The 20615-nt window shown below is 38.9% G+C and overlaps 1 protein-coding gene across 1 annotated transcript in view; it reads right to left on the minus strand.

Annotated features, from left to right (window-relative positions):
• Positions 1 to 19861, minus strand: part of ASXL3 (ASXL transcriptional regulator 3) — a 183502-nt gene extending 163641 nt beyond the window's left edge. Inside the window, exons 1-2 of the mRNA XM_065934983.1 lie at positions 19716 to 19861; positions 19310 to 19340 (exon numbers count right to left, since the gene is read on the minus strand). Coding sequence (XP_065791055.1) covers positions 19310 to 19340; positions 19716 to 19861 — 177 coding nt within the window. The remainder of the gene's footprint in view (positions 1 to 19309; positions 19341 to 19715) is intronic.
• Positions 19862 to 20615: the final 754 nt, after the last annotated feature.

Consider the following 20615-nt stretch of genomic DNA (forward strand, 5'->3'; position numbering starts at 1 on the left):
TGACTTTTTTTTAAATCTTCATTCAAAATGCTAGTTTAGTCTACACAGAAATGACCCTTCCCTATCCTATTCCAGTGATGATATTATAAATCAGAGTCCATGGCAGTAATTATGGCCAACATGGTATTTTGTTTCTTTTTGGTCATTGCTTTATATCCAATTACCTGGCACATGGAAAAACGTGTACCTAATGAATGAAAACAAGATAAATAAATGGTAAGGAAGAAGTGATGTATTAGACTTCTTGTTTTGTGAACATACTACTCTCTTTTGAAAAATACCCTTCTCTACCTTGATTTTAATGGGGAACATTCTATTCCTGCAGATACTGAAGTTTTGTTGTTTAGCACTATGTTGTATCTGACTCTCTGTGACCTCCTGGACTATAGCCCATCAGGCTCCTCTGTCCATGGGTTTCTCCAGGCAAGAATACTGGAGTGGGGTTGCCATTTCCTCCTCCAGGGGATTTCCTGACCCAGGGATCAAACCCATGTTTCCTGCATCTATTGCACTGGCAGGAGGATTCTTTACCAGAGCCACCTGGGAAGACTCTCCATAGCAGAATAGCTATTATGAAAACTTACTTCTTTTCCAATGGTAACCCCAATTCTTACCCAAATAAAACTCAGAAATTCAGAGTTAGTCCTTTGTCAGGCATGCACTTTGATCATCCAGAGACAATAGTTAAAAGATTAAACAATTGTATAACATTAGGAACTCTCCAGGCAAAGCTATAAATAATTCTCGCAATAAGAAGTCTTTACCCAGAACTCAACTCTGATGAATAATAGTTAAAAGAATTTCTGAATCCCAGGCTTCAGAAAGAGGGCCAACATTTAAAAATATGAAGCAGGTACACCAATATTTAATGATATAACCTACAGGCCTTCTATAGACCAAAAGTTTATGTGATATGTGCTTTCCTGTCTGCAAATGAAATCATGCATAAAAATCTACCATAACTATTTATACTAAAAGCCAAGTCAAAGATCTCCCACCAGATTTATTGTACTCAAGTAATTAAGATATAATTAAAATTGCAACACAATTTACACTAAATACATTCCTGGGGCAATTACTTTAATATTCTACTTGATTCTACCTACCTTAAAATTAGCCAAGTTTTCCAATTTTCCATCCAACCCTCCTTTCTGGTCCTATTTCTGAAACCATGTGCCAGAAAAATGAAGGCCATATTTACCAGGACACAGAGCAAACAGAACTGGTTTCAATCAGCCCGTATTTGTTGATATGAAGTATAGGCTGAGTCTCTTCAAGGAGGCAATGGAACATTAAAACTTACCTTTGCCAACAAAAGATTCTTTATGAAATCAGATAGTCCCTATTTGCTTTTTAGCCTTCCTCAGTCCTGATTTTACCAGCTGAGTTTTGCATACAACCAGGCAAGCTCATTATACCATAATGCCACCTTTAGATGTCAGAATGAAGAAAAATGATTAGTTCCAATATGATCAAAGTATCTATCCCTTTGAAAGAAGTACAAATAAGAGTTACCTATTAACCAACTCTAAATTAGTGCTTTTATGAAGTCTCAGTTAGATTTTTCCCATAAGTTGTGAATATAAATTAGGCCAGATGTTTTTCTCCTAGATTCACTCAACTATGGGCAGTAGATATTAGGCTCCAAAGGAATCAAATTCTCCCGGAGGAAATGCTCTGTAGGAAAAGTTTTGAGAGTTCTGCTAACTACCTTGACATTCAGGTCTTAAGCACTAACCACACCTGCTATCAGGTATAGAGAACTGACAGAAGAACAAACTCTGGAATATCCTAGTAACCTGGTACAAAGGGAAGATAAACACAAAATGCATCATCTCCATATTACTGGGAAATCATATGAGAAGATGAAAGTCTACTTTGTAACCCTAACAATTCAATCATGGCCTTGCATATAATAATCATAATTAAGTAGCTACACTTCCATGTAAAGGACTAGAAATTTTGAAGATAAGGAGTTCATTGTGAAAATCAATGTCTCCTACAGATAAATTATGCCATAATGAAAAATAAAATTTAATATGTAAGGGACTGTGCACAAACAACTCCACTGCTATTTGAACAGATGACTGGTAGAAACATCTAGAAAATCTGGTTTTGAGTTTTTGCTTCCAAGCATGGAATAGACGGGGCTGCACACTGGCAAGTCGAAGGGCTGAACAAACACTGCTCGTCTGGTGTAAGATGCATATGGTCAACACATTCCTTGGGTATGAAAATCTGCAGGCTTTCAAGACAAGTTTTCTTCATTTTCTCCCCCTTTCCCTACATGAAAAGGTAGGGCTCAATGGGGAGTCTGTCAGCTGTCAGGAGTTTCTGTGTGCTGTATCTAGAAAAGAGTGAAAACTGGTGGGAAACGGCCGGAGGGTGACCGAGCCCTCAATGGACGGGAAATGGAGACAGGACGCTCTGAGACAGACTGGGAAATACAATCCCTTAGTGGGGGCACTCCTTTCCACCAGCTCTCCTCTAGGCCAAAAGAGAGAGAGAGAAAGAAAAAGAAAGAAAGAGGTGTTATTACAGTGTCTGCTTTCCTCTTCTCAATGGTGTGGAAATCTGGTCATACCTTTGCAATGTGAAACACACTTTGTCTGAACTTGGGAACCTGAACTTGTTGAAAATGTCCAGGTGCCCTTTTTCTATCTCTTCAACTATCTTGGAACTCAATTCCTTGTTAACAATAATTGTTTCACTCTTTCTGGTTAGAAATCTGTCCTCTTGAGTAGACAGATGGAAGGAAAAGCATTTTTTTTAAATCAATAAAAAACATAAACAATTATCTTAAGAGAGAATAGAAACGAATTTTCCTTGCAATGAAAATCCTCTATCGGTTTCTGGTTTGACAAATATAAAAGATATTTTTTACAGGAGAGGGTGATTTTACAAAACAATTTAATGTAATGAAGAAGTAAATAGGGACTTAACCTTGTTTGCTTTACTTACCTCTTAAGCATGTAATTAAGCATTTAGTGTCTCATAAACAAAGGGGAAGGGTGGCCTGGTACAAAAACATTCAGTGTTGCTATCAGAACTGTATCTGTCAGGAGGCAGGGATACAAAACAGTAAAAACCAACCCCCAAAGCTTAGTGGATTAAAGCAAATGCCGATTCCTCACTCGCATCTGTATGTCCAAACGAGAAGCAGGGTGACTGAAATTTCATCTTGTTACCAGCTTCTGTGATTAACACATTCAAGAAAGAAAAAAGCTGAATCAAACCCTGGCTAGCGGGAACAAGACCATGCACCTGGTAACACCTACTTCAAGGGGCAAGAGGTGCCACCCTGTGCCAACCTACTGCCTATAACGAAAGAGCCAGTCAACCATTCATTAAAAATGAAGGAAGAAATTTTAAAACATAATTTAGTAGAAAACTATCTTTTCATCTCTTTGAGTCTCTCCAACACAACTGAAAACACAGCTGACTCTTGGGCCACACCGGTTGGAACTGCACAGGTCCACTTACAGGCAGATGTTTCAACAGTAAGTACCACACCACCCATAGCTGGTGGAGTCCACTGATATGGAACCACAGATGAAGGGGAACTGAGGGTAGGGAGCACCCACTCTAAGTTACACAGATTTCTGAATGTGCAGATGGTAGTGCCCCCAACCTCTGCGGTGTTCAAGGATCAAGTGCTTATTGAAAACACACAGAAACAAAATTAAAGCACTAAGTTTTATCAAAGTCCTACTATTGTTCCTTCATCAGTCATTTTTCTGGATGACACCTTTACTGTGCTTCAGGTTGCTTCTTTCTGAAAAGCTGCCTGTGGCTATCAACTACAACAGGAAAATAAGACACAATTCATGAAAAGAATGGACTGGGAAGACTAGACTATTTTTAATGGGCCTCCTTCTCCACTGAAGCTTTTAACGAATGAAAATAACTTTATGAATCTTGCATTCTCTACCAATAAGCTGAGCTCACTTAACAGTGAGTTCTGGAACAAGGAAAAATAAAACAGTCATTAGGAGACTAAAAGGTAATGCAATATCTGTATTTGCTCATTGATTTTTGTTTTTCCTACTGACAGTCCTTCGATTCCCATTTAATTACTAGTACTTGGTTTGTGAAGACAGCATTAGCTAAACGTGATAAAAACAGATATCTAAAAATTGGAGGAAGGATGAGAACAGGAGTCAGATAGTATTTTTGTTTATACTTAATAGTGTTTTATTTTTACTTTTTCATTTCCTCGTTAAAGATCCTGGTGGGCTAAACGTGTTTATCTCCTTATACACAGTAGCATCTCTTCCTAGAACAGACCACGAATAAACATCAGAAAGCTCAGTGCAATTCACCTTCATCCAAACTGAAAAGGTATGGTTAAATTTCCACAATGCTAAGAGAAAGAAAAAGAAAGAAGGAGAAGAAGAAATTTTCTAAGCACAACTTTGTTTCACTTAAGTTCTAGAAGAGAAATGCCGTCAAATAAATAAATCAGAGGTGACAGTCATAAGATACAGAATTGTATGAAAAACAGGGAGTCACCATCTTATGCTGAGCTTTTCTCAATATTCAGAGAAATGAGTGTGGGTTTACACTAGGGAGAAGAAAAGTTTGCTCTCTTTCATTAAACTAACATTCTCTTAGGGTCACAATTGCTCCTGTGAAAAAATCTTGGTATTTAGTCAGTGAATGAAAGTATTTACTTGCATCCAGAAAGAACCTGGAAGCCTCATCCAGAATTACATATTTTGTGAATTCAGGTCATGAATGGTGCTAAACTATAAATATTATATAACGACCATTCATATAGAGTGCTATTTAAAGAAACTGGTCTGTGAGGAAAAACAGAACAGAAACTATCCATTGTAACATCTAGCCTCTAAATCAGGAAAGTAAGTTCCAGAGGAAACGCTCCAAAGAAATCTTTAGAATTTTTGCAATGGCTGTCTTGGCTTTAACATCTTGAAAATGTGAAACAAATAATCATAAAACTAATACCAGGAAGAAGGAATAAGAAAGTATCTAACTTTAATATGCTTAATGTCTAGAACTCTGAGCATGGGCAGACATGGGTTTTAATCACTGCTCTGTTACTGACTGGGCTTCCCTGAATGCTCAGTTGGTAAAGAATCAGCCTGTAATGCAGGAGACCTAGGTTCAATCCCTGGGTTGGGAAGATCCCCTGGAGAAGGGAAAGGTTACCCACTCCAGTATCCTGGCCTGGAGAATTCCATGGACTGTATTGTCCATGGGGTCGCAAAGAGTCACACATGACTGAGAGACTTTCACTTTCTTCTCCTACTGACGAGCTTAGCAAGCTAATTCGCCCTCTCTGAAAGCACAGGGAATGGCATGTATAATTTGTTTTTCTGGCATACTTTCTATCTCCTTTTTATTGGTGCTTTTGCATAATTTTCTTCTGCTCCAAGTCATTGCTGCATGGTAATCCATCATGCTACCTGATCCTGGCCACTGCTGTTGGTGAGAGATGAGTCAACAGTCAAGTAGGACAAAATAAAGACTACCCTGAGAGGGCATTTAAAATAACAACAACAATAATAAAGAGGAGGAGGAAGGAGGGAAAGTGGTTCTTTTTATGCTTGGAGGATGCAGGTCTGGGGTGCCAATGAGCATCTTATCTTGACCAAGACTTCTATCAGATACCGGCTGCAGTATTAAGCCAAGAAAAAAACAAAGATAAAAGATGGAGAGAAAGCAAATATTTTGATGGCAGTCTCTATATCTCTACACCCACTTACAACTGACTGACTTCCACCCTTGGATTTCTCTGTTAAGTGGGACTTGCTGCTTAAACTAGTTTTCTCTAAATGTATTTCACTTGCAACCGAGAGAAATTAAACTGGCACTCTAAATCTGTTTCTTCATTTAAAGAAGATGGACTACGCTGCAGGTTTGCACTTAGGATTAAACAATACAATGTATGTAATCAGTTAGTGTGCTATCAGGCATGTAAGTACCCAATAAACATCATTTAAAAAACTCTTATTAGCCATTTTTAGTCATTACTTTAGCAATAGTGATTTTAATTATTAGTTACTTTAGTAATAGTAATATTTTATGATATCTGATACACAAAGACTGTTCCATCATTGTATCAGATTTCTATACTCTCAAAAGGAAACTGTGACATCAAGTTGTAAATATTTTGCATGCATGCTCAGTCACTAAGTCATATTCAACTCTTCGCAACCCCATGAACTGTAGCCCGCCAGGCTTCTCTGTCCATGGGATTACTCATGCAAAAATACTGACGTGGGTTTCTGTTTCCTTCTCTAGGGGATCTATGTGTCCCACATTGGCAGATGAATTTTCTACCAGGTTACTACATGAACCACTAGGGAATTCCTTATAAATGTTTTACTTACATGTATAAAGGAGATTATTTACTTTGTAAACATTTCCAATCTGTGTTGTAATAAATATACTGTACAATTCTTCTCTAGGTTTGTAACTCACAGAAAGCCTTTATAAAGTAAGATACATCATTGTATCTTAGTAAAATCAAACATAAAAGATTACTTTTATGTTACTGAATTTCTACTACACATTGCAACTTAAAATTTACAGAAAAGTATCTCCTGGGCTCTAAGGGTTTTTGGGGTTTTTTTTAATGTTAATTTCCCAAAGGTCAGGTTCCATATTTCATCTTATTCACAGGATACCTAACATATTAATGGCAGGAACTGAATATTTTTTCATTGCCATTAACTTCAACGAATTATCCCAAAATAATAAAGGGGCTAGTGAACTGACAGCACACAAAGATTTTTCAAAACCTATCAGTTGTCCAACTGAGTCTCAGAAAATCAGACCCCTTCTCTAGGCTGTACAATGACAATTCAGCAATGAAATGGAAATAAATAAAGAAGACATAAGTTTTATAGTTCTACAGATCTTCTGAAAACTTAAAAAAAAAAGTTAGCTATAAGAGCGCCTCTGAAAAATCTTCTATGACTCATTCACTTTACTCAACTATAATCAGCACCCTCTTAACCTGATACGATACATCAGGTACTCAGGAAACAGTTATAAACAAGAAAGTAAACAAGTAATTATAATAACCTTCCCAACTATGAAGTGCTTTGGGGACATACAAAAACTTCCTAAAGGAGGCTGAAATCTGAAGGAAATGTTAAGAGTTTACCAGATGAAAAGGAATAGAAGGGGAGGGAGGGAAGCTTTACAAAGAGAAGGAACATGCAAAAAGTTGAGACAAAATATGGGGCAGTATGATAAGTTCAAAGATCTAACAGTACTTTTATATTATGGTGTTTAAAATGCCAATGGTAAGAGAATCAAGCAATGAAACTGGAGATGTATGCAAAGGACAAACCTGAGGGACCCTGAAACAAGGGACATGATGCTCTTAGAATCACGGGAAGCTACTGCAAGGTATTTGAAAAAGAGATGTTTTCTGCATTCCCCATTAGCAGCTCCAGATTCACTTTTTACCCTTCTCTATCTTCACAACCCAGATAATCACGATGGTGTGATCACTCACCTAGAGCCAGACATCCTGGAATGTGAGGTCAAGTGGGCCTTAGGAAGAATCACGACGAACAAAGCTAGTGGAGGTGATGGAATTCCAGTTAAGCTATTTCAAATCCTGAAAGATGATGCTGTGAAAGTGCTGCACTCAATATGCCAGCAAATTTGGAAAACTCATTAGTGGCCACAGGACGGAAAAGATCAGTTTTCATTCCAATCCCAAAGAAGGGCAATGCCAAAGAATGCATAAACTACTGCACAATTGCACGCATCTCACATGCTAGTAAAGTAATGCTCAAAATTCTTTAAGCCAGGCTCAGCAATATGTGACTGTGAACTTCCAGATGTTCAAGCTGGTTTTACAAAAGGCAGAGGAACCAGATATCAAATTGCCAACATCTGCTGGATCATCAAAAAAGCAAGTGAGTTCCAGAAAAACATCTATTTCTGCTTTATTGACTATGCCAAAGCCTTTGACTGTGTGGATCACAATAAACTGTGGAAAATCTGAAAGAGATGGGAATACCAGACCACCTGACCTGCTCTTGAGAAAACTATATGCAGGTCAGGAGGCAAAAGTTAGAACTGGACATGGAACAACAGCCTGGTTCCAAATAGGAAAAGGAGTACGTCAAGGCTGTATATTGTCACCCTGCTTATTTAACTTCTATGCAGAGTACATCATGAAAAACGCTGAACTAGAGGAAGCACAAGCTGGAATCAAGATTGCCGGGAGAAATATCAATAACCTCAGATATGCAGATGACACCACCCTTATGGCAGAAAGTGAAGAGGAACTAAAAAGCCTCTTGATGAAAGTGAAAGAGGAGAGTGAAAAAGTTGTCTTAAAGCTCAACATTCAGAAAACTAAGATCATGGCATCTGGTCCCATCTGGTCCCATGGAAAATAGATGGGGAAACAGTGGAAACAGTGTCAGACTTTATATTTTTGGACTCCAAAAGCACTGCAGATGGTGATTGCAGCCATAAAATTAAAAGATGCCTACTCCTTGGAAGGAAAGTTATGACCAACCTAGACAGTATATTAAAAAGCAGAGACATTACTTTGCCAACAAAGGTTTGTCTAGTCAAGGCTGTGGTTTTTCCAGTGGTCATGTATGGATGTGAGCGTTGAACTGTGAAGAAAGCTGGGCGCCGAAAAATTGATGCTTTTGAACTGTGGTGTTGGAGAAGACTCTTGAGAGTCCCTTGGACTGCAAGGAGATCCAACCAGTCCATCCTAAAGGAGATCAGTCCTGGGTGCTCATTGGAAGGACTGATGCTGAAGCTGAAAGTCCAATACTTTGGCCACCTCATGCGAAGAGTTGACTCACTGGAAAAGACCTTGATGCTGGGAGGGATTGGCAGCAGGAGAAGGGGACAATAGAGGATGAGTTGGCTGGATGCATCACCGACTCGATGGACATGAGTTTGAGTAAACTCCGGGAGTTGGTGATGGACAGGGAGGCCTGGTGTGCTGTGATTCATGGGGTTGCAAAGAGTCAGACACAATTGAGCAACTGAACTGAACTGACTCAGCTTCATGACCCAGTAGGCTGACAACCATGAATTTTCTCAGTGGAAGTCCTCTGTCTTCTGACTTATACATGGATTCAGCCTTAGGATGCACCAACTGGAGATCAGAAGATGGAAGGAGAGTGGAGTCAGAATGACAACGAGCATGCTTTTCCCCCTTGCAGGGGTGAGGGATGGCACTGGCTATGTTTTACTTCTGATCCTTCTATAATCGGAGCCCACACCTCTGTAGTAACCACTCTCTGGTCTCCTTGGCCCTTCAAGTCTAAGGCTAGTAACATCCTTCTGCTGGTAATATCCCTGATTTGTCTATCTCTTGTTCTTTTCTTTTATTGTGCCCTAACTTTCTTTAATCACCCATTATAAAATCATGCCATCTGTTTCCTATAGCAACTTAGTCAGGCTCAAGGGGATAACATGAACCAGTTCTACCTTTAAAGAAGCAGCTGTGAATGTAATAAGGAGAATGAGTCTGAGTGGAAGCAAGTCTGGAGTCAGTAAAACCACTTACAAGGTTGTTGTATCAACTTAATGAGAAGATGGGAACTTCCAGGCACTAACATTAACTGGCACCTTCTAATGTCAGACACTGTACTTAAGTACCTTATGCACGTTATCTTATTTAAATATTCCAACCACTCTGTAATGCCATTATTCCCTTTAATAGACAATTGAACTAAAATTGAGAGATGTTAAATAATTTGCCCAAGGTCAAACACATAGTAAGTGGCAGAAATGAGCCTCAAACATAAATCTGCCTGACTTTTAGGCCTGTCATTAATCTATATTCTTTCCCAAACCCATACACTGCCTGAGTCAAGATAAATTACAGTGGAAATGGACATGTGTAACATGTAAAGACAAGGATTTGAAAATTTGAAGAAAAGGAAATAAAACTGGCATAACTCAGTGATTATTGGATAAAAAGAAAAAAAATACATAAGGGCATTAATGATGACAAGAAGGTTTCTGGTTTGAGGAACTACAGAAAGGATGATGGCTTTCACTGAGAGAAGGAAAATGGGGAGCAGAATTGCTGAGAGCAGGTGGTGGAAAGAGGTGGGACATTCAGTTTTAATCTTTAGTTGGCTTTACTGCCACTATGAATATATAAACATAGATGCTTCCACTACAGTGGTGAAGGGGCCATATACACCTTCTCATCAGCTTTCAGCAACTAAGGTATAGACTTGGGAACTAGAGTCTGACAATTAGATGCATCTGCCTGTGAATTTGCCTGGAGAATCCCAGGGACGGCGGAGCCTGGTGGGCTGCCGTCTATGGGATCACACAGAGTCAGACACAACTGAAGAGACTTAGCAGCAGCAGCAACAGCCTGTGAATTTGACTCTTGAGCCTTGGATGCAAAGACAGAGTCGACTATAATACATTCATATGACATGCTGGGAGCAACAGCAGTGTCCAATGTCAGCACTAAGTCACAGAGGTGACCATTACTGTGTTAGCGGTGCCCACAGCCACAGTCCAAGTAGACTGTTCTTGCAGCATGACTGTGTGTATTTCTGCTGCTCATCCTCTATTGATCTCTGCTGATTTTTCCAACCTTCTTTTTTTAAAGATCCTTCCTGATGACTATATAAACTACTTAATGGCCTCAAAAAAAAAAATCTCATTTTCTATACTTAAGTTAGCAAGAAGTGGTTTCTGTTGCTTGCAATCCACAATTCTGACCAGCCAAGCCAGCATATTCACTGTTCCATATTAGGGAAGTCCTTTCCACACTGTATTTAAATCACTGCTAACCCATAAACTAAACTATTAGATGCTGTGGGAACACTTAGAAGACCTCAAAGAATTCATGGCCTGCTGGGGACACAAGACAATGTAAGTTCTATACCAAAACATGATTAAAATTTTTAAGTATAAAAAGTTTAAAAGTTTAAAAAGTATAAAAAGTTAACTCTTTAAGAAAAGTATGGAAAGGAAATGGCAACCATTTCCACTATTCTTGCCTGGCAAATGCCATGGACAGAGGAGCCTGGCTGGCACCAGTCCACAGGATTACAAAGAGTCGGACACAACTGAGCAACTAAACACACAGGCTAAAAAGTAAACTCTAGATACCAACCAGGCGTAACAACAGAAAGACAAGCATTTAAGACAAAACATTAAAACTTCATAACTTCAAGGATAAAGAGAACATGTAAAAACTCTAAATGCAAAAAGCATATTACTTCTTTAAAAAGTAACAGTGAAACTCACCACAGACAAGACATTACAACCACTGATGCAAGAACATAATGAAGAAACATCTCCAAGGTACTAAGGATAAAGCAACTGTCAAGTAAGACTTTTATAACTAGTTAAATTATCACTCAAAGGTGAGAGCAACATAGAATATCTTAATTTTTTCCTATCAAGTTTTTCCATTTATTTTCTAATGGAAGATGAGCTGAACTTTGTGAGAATAAAAATCTTTTTGAATTATAATCCACACATTTGATGGATAATACTTCCTAAAGGCCAATGTTGATCACTTTTGTACACAATCTTTTTTTTTTTTGGACACCCAATCTTGACTATATTAAGATTAAAATTATGAGAACAGGGAGAGAGGTTATGGATTATTAGGAAGGACTGGCCACTAGTTCACTTTTTCTTCATTCTTATAACTTCATATGAGTCTTCATAACCACCTTAAAACACAAAAGCTTATTAATCAAGTTTTTAAGGGGTGGACAAAACAAAAACATTTCAGAAATGTGAAGCCCGTGAACCCAGAGACCCTCAATTAATTTTTTTTTAAAGCTGTTAGAGGAGGCAATTTAGAGTGAATGCAATATAATAAATAAAGTTGAGCATGGAAGTTAATAAAATATGTTATTAATTTATGTCATATTAAAAATAACTGCTGTGTTTTAAAAGAATTTAAAATAAATGTAAGGAGGCAGAAATTACTACATGATCAGAAGGTTGGTGTGATGTATAATGGATAGAACATGTTAAATTCTTGATACTATTAGGGAAAACACTCATATATCACTTTTAAAAAAGGATTTCTAAGGTTAAAATGAATTTCCCATGACCTACTGAACTTTAACTTAAAGGTAATCACAAAACTATAAGTAGAGGAATGATTAAGATCAAATCTGTTCTAGAAAGATTAATACAGTTTCACGAAGTAAAAATTTGGGAAACAAATTAGGTTCAGAATTAGTTGGAAGGTCAGCGCTCTGTAAAACAGAGAATGAAAAGAGGAGGAGCTAAATGTGAGCTATAATTAGAATTCCCACCCTTCACAGACATTATTTATGCTCATACAAATAAGTGCCCTCCAGACAGGAATGATACCCTTTCCTGCTGTGCATATTTGTGGGAGGTCGCCAGTGAATATTTAACTGAACTGTATGAATTTCATTTGGAATATCCATAGTGCAAGGAGATAAACAATAAAAATTGTTAGCATAAATCCAAATTTAAAGAAAAAACCAAGGCTAGAGTTCTTGTCATGGGATACCTGCCACTGAAGTGGGTGAGGCTGCTCAGAGAGGAGAAAACTGAGAACAAAAAGGAGGAGGGAGACGTAATTCTGAGATATAGCAACATGAAGAGGGAAACTGAGACGAGACCCTACAGCAAGCAGGAAAGAGCAATAGTGATGCGAAGAAAACAAGCAAAATATCGAAAGAGTTTAATTCAGAAAGTTCAACTGAATTTCCAGAACTGACTCAAAAGAGATTAAGAGGACCAAAGTAGACTAAACAGGGAATTCAGGAATGACAATTTCTGATTGTGAGATTTTGAAGATATGACAACACATATTGTAAAGGAAGGAGATTTTCTTATAAACAATTTTTCAAATAATGATTGTCTGTTGTGTGTGCATGGTAAGGAGGGGGAGGAAGGGGAGGGTATTGGTGGGGCATACAAAGTCCTGATGGTCCAGACACGGACTTAGTTTTGCAGCCATGTCAACAAGGTTTCTATACATGCACAAATTACATGTGTAGTCATTTATTCCCGAAATTTAAAAAAAAAAAAAATTTTAAAAAACCGACAGCCTCACTATATATCATGTCTTCTTCATGACTAAGCTGAAAAACAAGCCCAAAGACCCAATCTCAATTTCTAATTTCTTGAATTCATTAAAACAGGTTTCACTACATGAAAGTTAACAAAATCCTGAAAATGCCATCTGTCCTCTGAATAAGATGAAGAGGGTCCCTCCCATTCCCTTTGTTAAGTCATAAATCATACACTCAGAAATCAGCTGTTGGATTAGTAAAAAAAAATTAGAACATTTGCCCCCCAAAAATCAATTTTGGAATTATTTTAAAAATCATTAAGTTTTTCATGGACTAATGTATGCTACAGACAAACCGATAATAAACAACTGTTATCGTAAAGTCAATTATACATCTATATACTTAGACAAAAATCTTACAAGTTCTAAGTTTGTCCATTAAGTATAAATTCCACTGCCTTGGAAAATTTCTCAGGTTCTAAAAGTTCCACAGAAGCTAAGGTCTTAGATGTCATTTAAGTTGTATATTGCAGCTATTAAAGTCAGTGTTCTGACAAGCCCTTTGGCTCTAACCTCAGGGCATGAATTTGCCCTAAAACTACATAAGAATGTGTCAGAGGGCTACATGTCAATCAACCAGGAGAAGTGCCTATTCCCAATTTGGTGTTGTCAGTTGCTGACATTAAAACCAGCAACAGTTAATTGTTACCCGTTTCAAGTGGGACTAGGGAGGGAAGAGAAGAGATAGGTGTCTAAGTTCAGGCAGATAAAGCTGTTAATTGCTACCCTTTTATGTAGATTTGTTTAATAATGAAAACAATGTGGCTAATCATATAATGTTTCTATTTGTTCCCCAAGGGCTCTTCAGGGAAAGTTTCGGTCAGGGCTAGATTTCCACAGCTACCAACTGTGCCTGGACAAAGGCAGAACAATCAAGGCTCTCAGTGCTGGCAAATAACAGAAAGTCCTTCTATAAGATGCCTCCCCTCCCGGTCCCACCAGAAAGGAGCCAGGATCTGCTCCAGAGGACCTCAGGGGTGGGGGAGAGTGTATTTTAAATTATGAATTAACAACAGCAGCAGTAGTCGCCATGCAAAGTTTTGATGCTTAAAAAAGGGGGGAGAGAGAGAAATGAAAGACAGGCAATCTGAAAGGTGGTCAGTAAGTCTGATGGAGGCTGGCATCCTCCCTATGCCTCCACGCTACAAATCAGTTAAATTTACATTAGCTAAAATGCTTGTATTACTTTTAAAATATCAGACAGCACAGAATTTTTCAAAGGACTTATGCCAGCCATGCTCCTTAAAAAACAAGGTGAAGATACTGGACCCATCATTAAACCACACACTAGGAGAATGAGTTACTGAGCAAACCCCTGCTACCCACAGATCTCAAGGGAGTATATTCGGTAAATGAGTGTTCTGCATACGTTTTCTACAAATGCAATGTATAGTACTTACTAATGTTTACTTTTCCTCATTTGGAAGACTATGTCACAGAACAAAGTTGTGTTTTTTTTAATAAAATATTTCTAACATCAATTTTGGTTTTAGATTCTCCAAGTGACGGAGTTCCCTCTCTATAAGGAATAGTCATTTGGGAGTATGTATGTACACTCTGTGTTTCTACTACCCCACTACCCCATCAGCCCCATACTACAATTGACAATGTCCAACTAGTTTAAAATGACTTTTTGAACCCCTCCCCAATTGAGTCACAATCTAATTTTCAACTTTATTGCAGTGCAAGTTCCCCTCAAGTCTTCTGAGATTTCTAGACTGGCCTGTTCATTGTCCCCTGAATACTTCCTCTCACCTGACACCATACCTTTGTCCATATAGTTCTCTGTTCCTAGAAAGTTTCTATCATCACCTGTTTAATCTTACTCATATTCCAAGGACAAATCAAGCTTCACTTAATCCAGTAAGCCTTCTTCAGTCAATTTCTCCCTTCTGTAAATCTATAAACTAGCACCTCTTGATCATCCATGTGATGCCCATGGATGGTGTCTGTCTGATCAGTCACCTTCCAGGTTCACTCATCTCCCCCACTGAACTCTACACGTCTTCAGAATATAAGTTTGTATCACCCCTGGCATTTGGCCCATATGCTATGTAGGAGTCCTCAGAACATTTAGGGACCAAACTTCACATTTCCAATGCATTTCAGTGACATGTTAAATGACTACATTATTAAAAATTAAATTTAATTACTGTTTCAGTTTGTTGTTCTGTGGTGAAATTCCTTTACAGGTATAACTCTACAAATCTAAAAGCTACCATTTGCTCATCTGCGACCAAAGAATTTGTCAAAGAGAAAAAAAGAAAGAATTCTTAAAATTCTCTTTCATGTCAGCAGGAAATAAAAAATTAACAACCTATACACTGCCCCAAGTTCACATCCCTCATTATTTCAAACACATTTCCCTCCCCCCCCCAACTTGAAACTCCTTTTTTTTTTTTTTTCAGAGAGGCACAGAGCTTGCTAACTCTTTTCCATCTTTGAAATTACAAAATGAAAATTTAGGTTCCATATCTGAAAGAAAGATGATGATATAGACATAAAGAAATGATGCTATGTGTGAATCACAGAAAACAGCTGAAGTAAGCCAACTGAAATGTAAGCTATTGAAAATAAAATTCCATTTGCCAAACACATCAGCCAGTCTCTTACACCAGTAAGCACTGTCACAGTTACGCTCATGGACACCTTTGGGGCTTACCCCAAATCACAAGCCAAAATGTTCTCCTCTGTTACAAAGGCCTGGTCCTAACCTAAAATCTAAGCACCACTAACACAGTGAGAAAATGCCAAAAGCAAGACCAATGCTCTCTGCTCTACACTATGTTCATCACCCCTGAAAAATTACCCCTATTTCTAAACCACAAAAACAAAAGGCAAGGCAATCTGTAAATTAACAATTATGAATTCTTTTCTAGTTTAACAGCGACCATTACCATTCAGTTTTATTTGATAAAAACCCTAACAGTTTATTTAGAATATAATGCATTATGCAAAAGAATCTTCACTGTGCAAAAGATTCACACAGATTTCCTTTAATTAATAAACCCCTACTTAATTTTTAATACAGTATGATTTACAAAAGTTCAATTTACTTAAAACCTTCAGTAACTCTGCTAGGGCATAAAGGAGTATGTGCCTGCTTTTTTCCCAACAATGAGGTAAATCTGCCATTAAAATTTTTTTCCAAAGGTCACCTTGAACCCCCCCCCCCAAAAAAAACCCACCGATATTCATTATCTGTGTGAATGTATCTAAACCACAAGCAAATAAATCAGCCATGTTACCAAGCACAAAGCTATTGAAGATTGTTAAGATTTATTTTCAGGTGCCAGTGAGACTAAACAAAGATTGTAAGGAACAAAACAAATAGAAGGAAACTCAGGGAACAAATTAATACATTGAACCATTATCTTAACAGCAGCATTCCCTATAGAACAAACTGATGAAACTATCAAAAAGCACTTCTCAAAGCAACAACATTTTTGCATGTCAAAAAAAAAAAAAGAAAGAATTAACCTAGACTAAATATATAAATAACAGTATGTTCTGTGTTAAGCCAGTAACAAAGAAACCCCTTAGTGCAGTAAAACAAAGTCCTGTCAAATTCCCATTTTTTACAAAGAAGCATGAAGATCCTTTCACAATGGTTTAAACTGTATTTATAGTAACAGAGTGAAGACTTGAGATAAAAGTCAAAAGGATTAAAGTCAAAGCCCCAGCTCGACATGAGTTATGGTTTTGATTTTTATTCTTATTGTGGGCTACAAATATTAAGACAGAAGACACTTCCAGTGATTGTGGGATCCTCTGAGACTCTACAACCTTAGACGAGCAGATAAAACAGATGAAAATGCATCTGGTTTGGGAGCAGACTCCATATTAAATGGCCCTGCGCTAAGTAACAACCACAACTGCAGAAGGCCGAGGGGGAGGGGGAGAGGCTGAAGGCTGAAATTTCTGCAATTGATGCAGGGCAGAAAGAAAAAAAAGGGGGGGGGGGCAAAGATGTCATATTACTATTTTAAAATGGCAGCCTGTTAATAATCACCACATTCCTGAAAATACAGGGGAATTATGCTACCAGTCCTTCTTTCCTAAGATAAACAAGCCCACCACATCCAAACAGGACATACTTCTATGAGAAAATTGGTGAAGCTTGATAGCTACATCTCCATCTAAAAGAAAATCCCTGGAGCTGCCACTCAGTTTACAGATTTGGATGCCGGATACTTTTCTTACAAAGAAAGAAAACCAAAATTCTGTTGTCGAAGGGAAGTTCTCAGTTACTCTGGAAAGAACTGCTCTTCCATATACATTTTTCTTAAAAATGAATACCAAGTTACACTTCAATATAAGCTTTTGGTCTCAGTTCAAAAAATCTATTTTGCATTTCCTCTGCCCTGATATCCTTTCGTTCAAGATAATCACATGCAAACACACATACATACACACCAGTAGGATGTATATATGTACATATATATATACACACACACACATATATATAGATATACACACATATGTATATAGATATATAAAAGTATACATGGCATATTTTCAAAGATTATTCTTAATGTTAATTTGGATACTTTCTCTTTAGTTCATATATTGTAAGAACCACACACTGAGCTGCATATTTTCTATCGATCTTTAGTCTTTAGTTTTAAAATCAGACATCTGGTTTAACATTTGATGGAGAAAAGGCTAAAAATTCTTCACCACCACCACAGCAAAATCAGCAGTGGCAGTGTGAAATATAAAATAGGACTTCTATCACAGAAATGCACACACAAAAAAAGGCATTTCTTTTTCACTGAGTATAATACTACCACTTTTAAAGAGTAAAAATATTTTTCATGCAAGTTTGGAAGAGAGTTTGTCTATATGCATTCACATAACTATAAAGAAAATATGAAAAATTGTCATTATTACCCAAATGGAATCATTTCTTCTTTTTTACCAAATAAGTTAAGAATGATCATAAGTCACTATTATAAATGGCAAATTTCTGAAAAAGATATTTACAGTAACAATTATTTGCTACTTTATTCAGTATTTTATTTCAACTGTCACATTTTGAATACATACACATTTGTACAACTACCAGGGGAAAAATAACTTGAACCAAATTGAAAAATTACCATAACTACTAGTTCAATATGTCTGGTTAAAACAGACATCTGGTCTATCATTAATTCTTTTGTGTTGATGACTCCTAGTGTGTCTTTTCCCATCAATGAACTTTGCAAGAGGAAAATGAAACTTTTAACAAAAAACATGTAACTCTGAAACCTATTTTGAGATTTACCACTACAAGACAATTAAATCAAATAAAGTGTAGCACTTTCAAGAATAGCAACATATACTGATTGAATACAAATGGTTAGCTTTAAATTCCATCAGAATACTGTTATTTATTAAGAATTCTCTGCAGGCAGATATAGCTAATTCATGAACCATTATTCTAAAATATTTATAAATCAACTCATTGTTCACTTGTTTAAAATACATACACTGAAGCTCTATAATAATACTTGACTGCCACTCCAAGGAAGTGGAATAACGCATTTTCAGAAGCGGTGCACACTCCCCATACAATTCTGAATTAATGGCTGAGCAAACAATAAATAATCTACTCTCCTCTAGCAAAAATCCAGTGATAACATCAATCTGGCATTTACTTAACACTGCTTACTTTTCACATATTCCTTACAAATAAGTTCACTCTCCCAGATGCAGTTCATTAGAGAATGACTATTACCTGCCCATTCATCCACGGAGACTGAGTGATTTAGCGATTAACAGGACCGCAGATAAAGAGTGAAATCATAGCATACACTATTACAAACTAAAAATGAATAAAGGGGCCCGGCCACTTCAGCTACCAATAACTAGACTGCAATTAAGAAGGACTTCTGTCACTTCTGCGCAGGGCAATAGGGCCAATTATCTAAAACCCTTTGCCAGAATCCAGAAACATACCAGCAAGGCCCTTCAACCAAACTCAGATAATTACTTTTGACAAATGTTCTCCTTGAACATGATGTAGTTACTCAAAAGCTTAAAAAACAAAACAAAACAAAACACAGTTATAGTAAAACAATCTTTACGAAGTCAACCCAGTAACATATCCTGGGGTTTTCAGCTCCGCGCACCCCCACCCCCACCCCCGCTGCATGCAATCTGCTTTCTTTTGGTCAATTTATAACAGACACTAAGTTGGTGAATAAATATTTAATTTATGCAACCGAAAGCCTGAAAGGCTAAGCTTCAAATGTAATGCCTTACATTCCCGTGAGACACGCTGTACAGAAATATCCTTAAAAAAAAAAAAAAAAAAAAAGACAAAAAGCCGTTTACAGCTGTCCGTTAAAAGAAGATGAAGAAAAAAAAAATAGAGAAACCCACACGTACACAGACATCAAACCAAAGACGCCGACGCCCCTCTGCCCACCAGCATTTCTATAGAGACATTCTTTCGCTGATTAAAACGTAAGCTCCGAAAGGTTAAAGAAAAGGAAAAGCAGCGAAGTAACACCGCCCAGGAAGCCAGCAGCGAAACACACCTAGCTGTACACTCTTAATAACCCTCCACTACAAATGACACTGACTCAACTTCAAGGAACAGACACACACACCCGGACACACACACGTGCACGGAATGTACACACAAACATCGGGCTGAGCACAATACCTACAAACACCAGCGAACTTGAGCCACACAAAACCTGCACGTATCAGTGTGCATACATAATGCACACGACACGGCACACGGAGGCGCCACGACGGAGCCCACATGCAACACGCCCCACAAGTCCGGGTGGGACACACGCCGGGCATGCACGTGTGAAATGTATGCACTCACAAACGTCGAAACCCACACAGACCGTGCACGGAGAGTTATCGATGGAATTCCGGGGGGTGGAGGGGCCGGGAGGGAGTGGTAATTGCCACACAAAGGTCTCTGGAGCGGCAGAGCGAAGCGGAGCGCGGCCGAGCGCTCGGAAATTCCCCGGCGGAGGAGGCACGGCCGAGCCCCGAGAGCGAAGTACCCGGAGAAGTGTCCCGGGCGGTCCCGGGCGCGGCGGGCGCCGGGCTCCCCGAGATAATCGCTGTGCCCCTCCGCGCGCGCACGCACACACACACACACACACACACACACACACACACACACACACTCACACACACTGGGGCCCCCGGGCGAGCCCACTCCCGCAGAATAACAAAGAGCGGGAGCCCGGCGAGCTGGCGGCGGCTCGGGCTGGAAGCGGCCGTCTCCGCCGGCGCGGGCCGGCGCGGGGCGGCGGGCGGGGGGCGGTACGTACCAGGCGGGCAGCCTCGGCCCAGGTGCGGTCCTTCTTCTTCCTCTTGTCTTTCATGTTTGCATCTCATTGATGGTTCTGCTGATGACGTGGGGGATTCCACGGGGTGCTCGGGGTTCGGGCGCCGAGACAATGACCCAGTGACCCGGTGACCCGCACTCGCTCCGCGGGGGGAGGCGCGCGGGCGGCGGGTGGGAGGGATGGAGCGAGGGGGTGGGGTGGCTGGGTGGGGGCGCGCGGGCGGCGGCGGCGGCGCGCGACGGGCGGGCCGG

Source organism: Muntiacus reevesi, chromosome 4 (assembly GCF_963930625.1).
Source record: "Muntiacus reevesi chromosome 4, mMunRee1.1, whole genome shotgun sequence".
Lineage (NCBI taxonomy): Eukaryota > Metazoa > Chordata > Mammalia > Artiodactyla > Cervidae > Muntiacus > Muntiacus reevesi.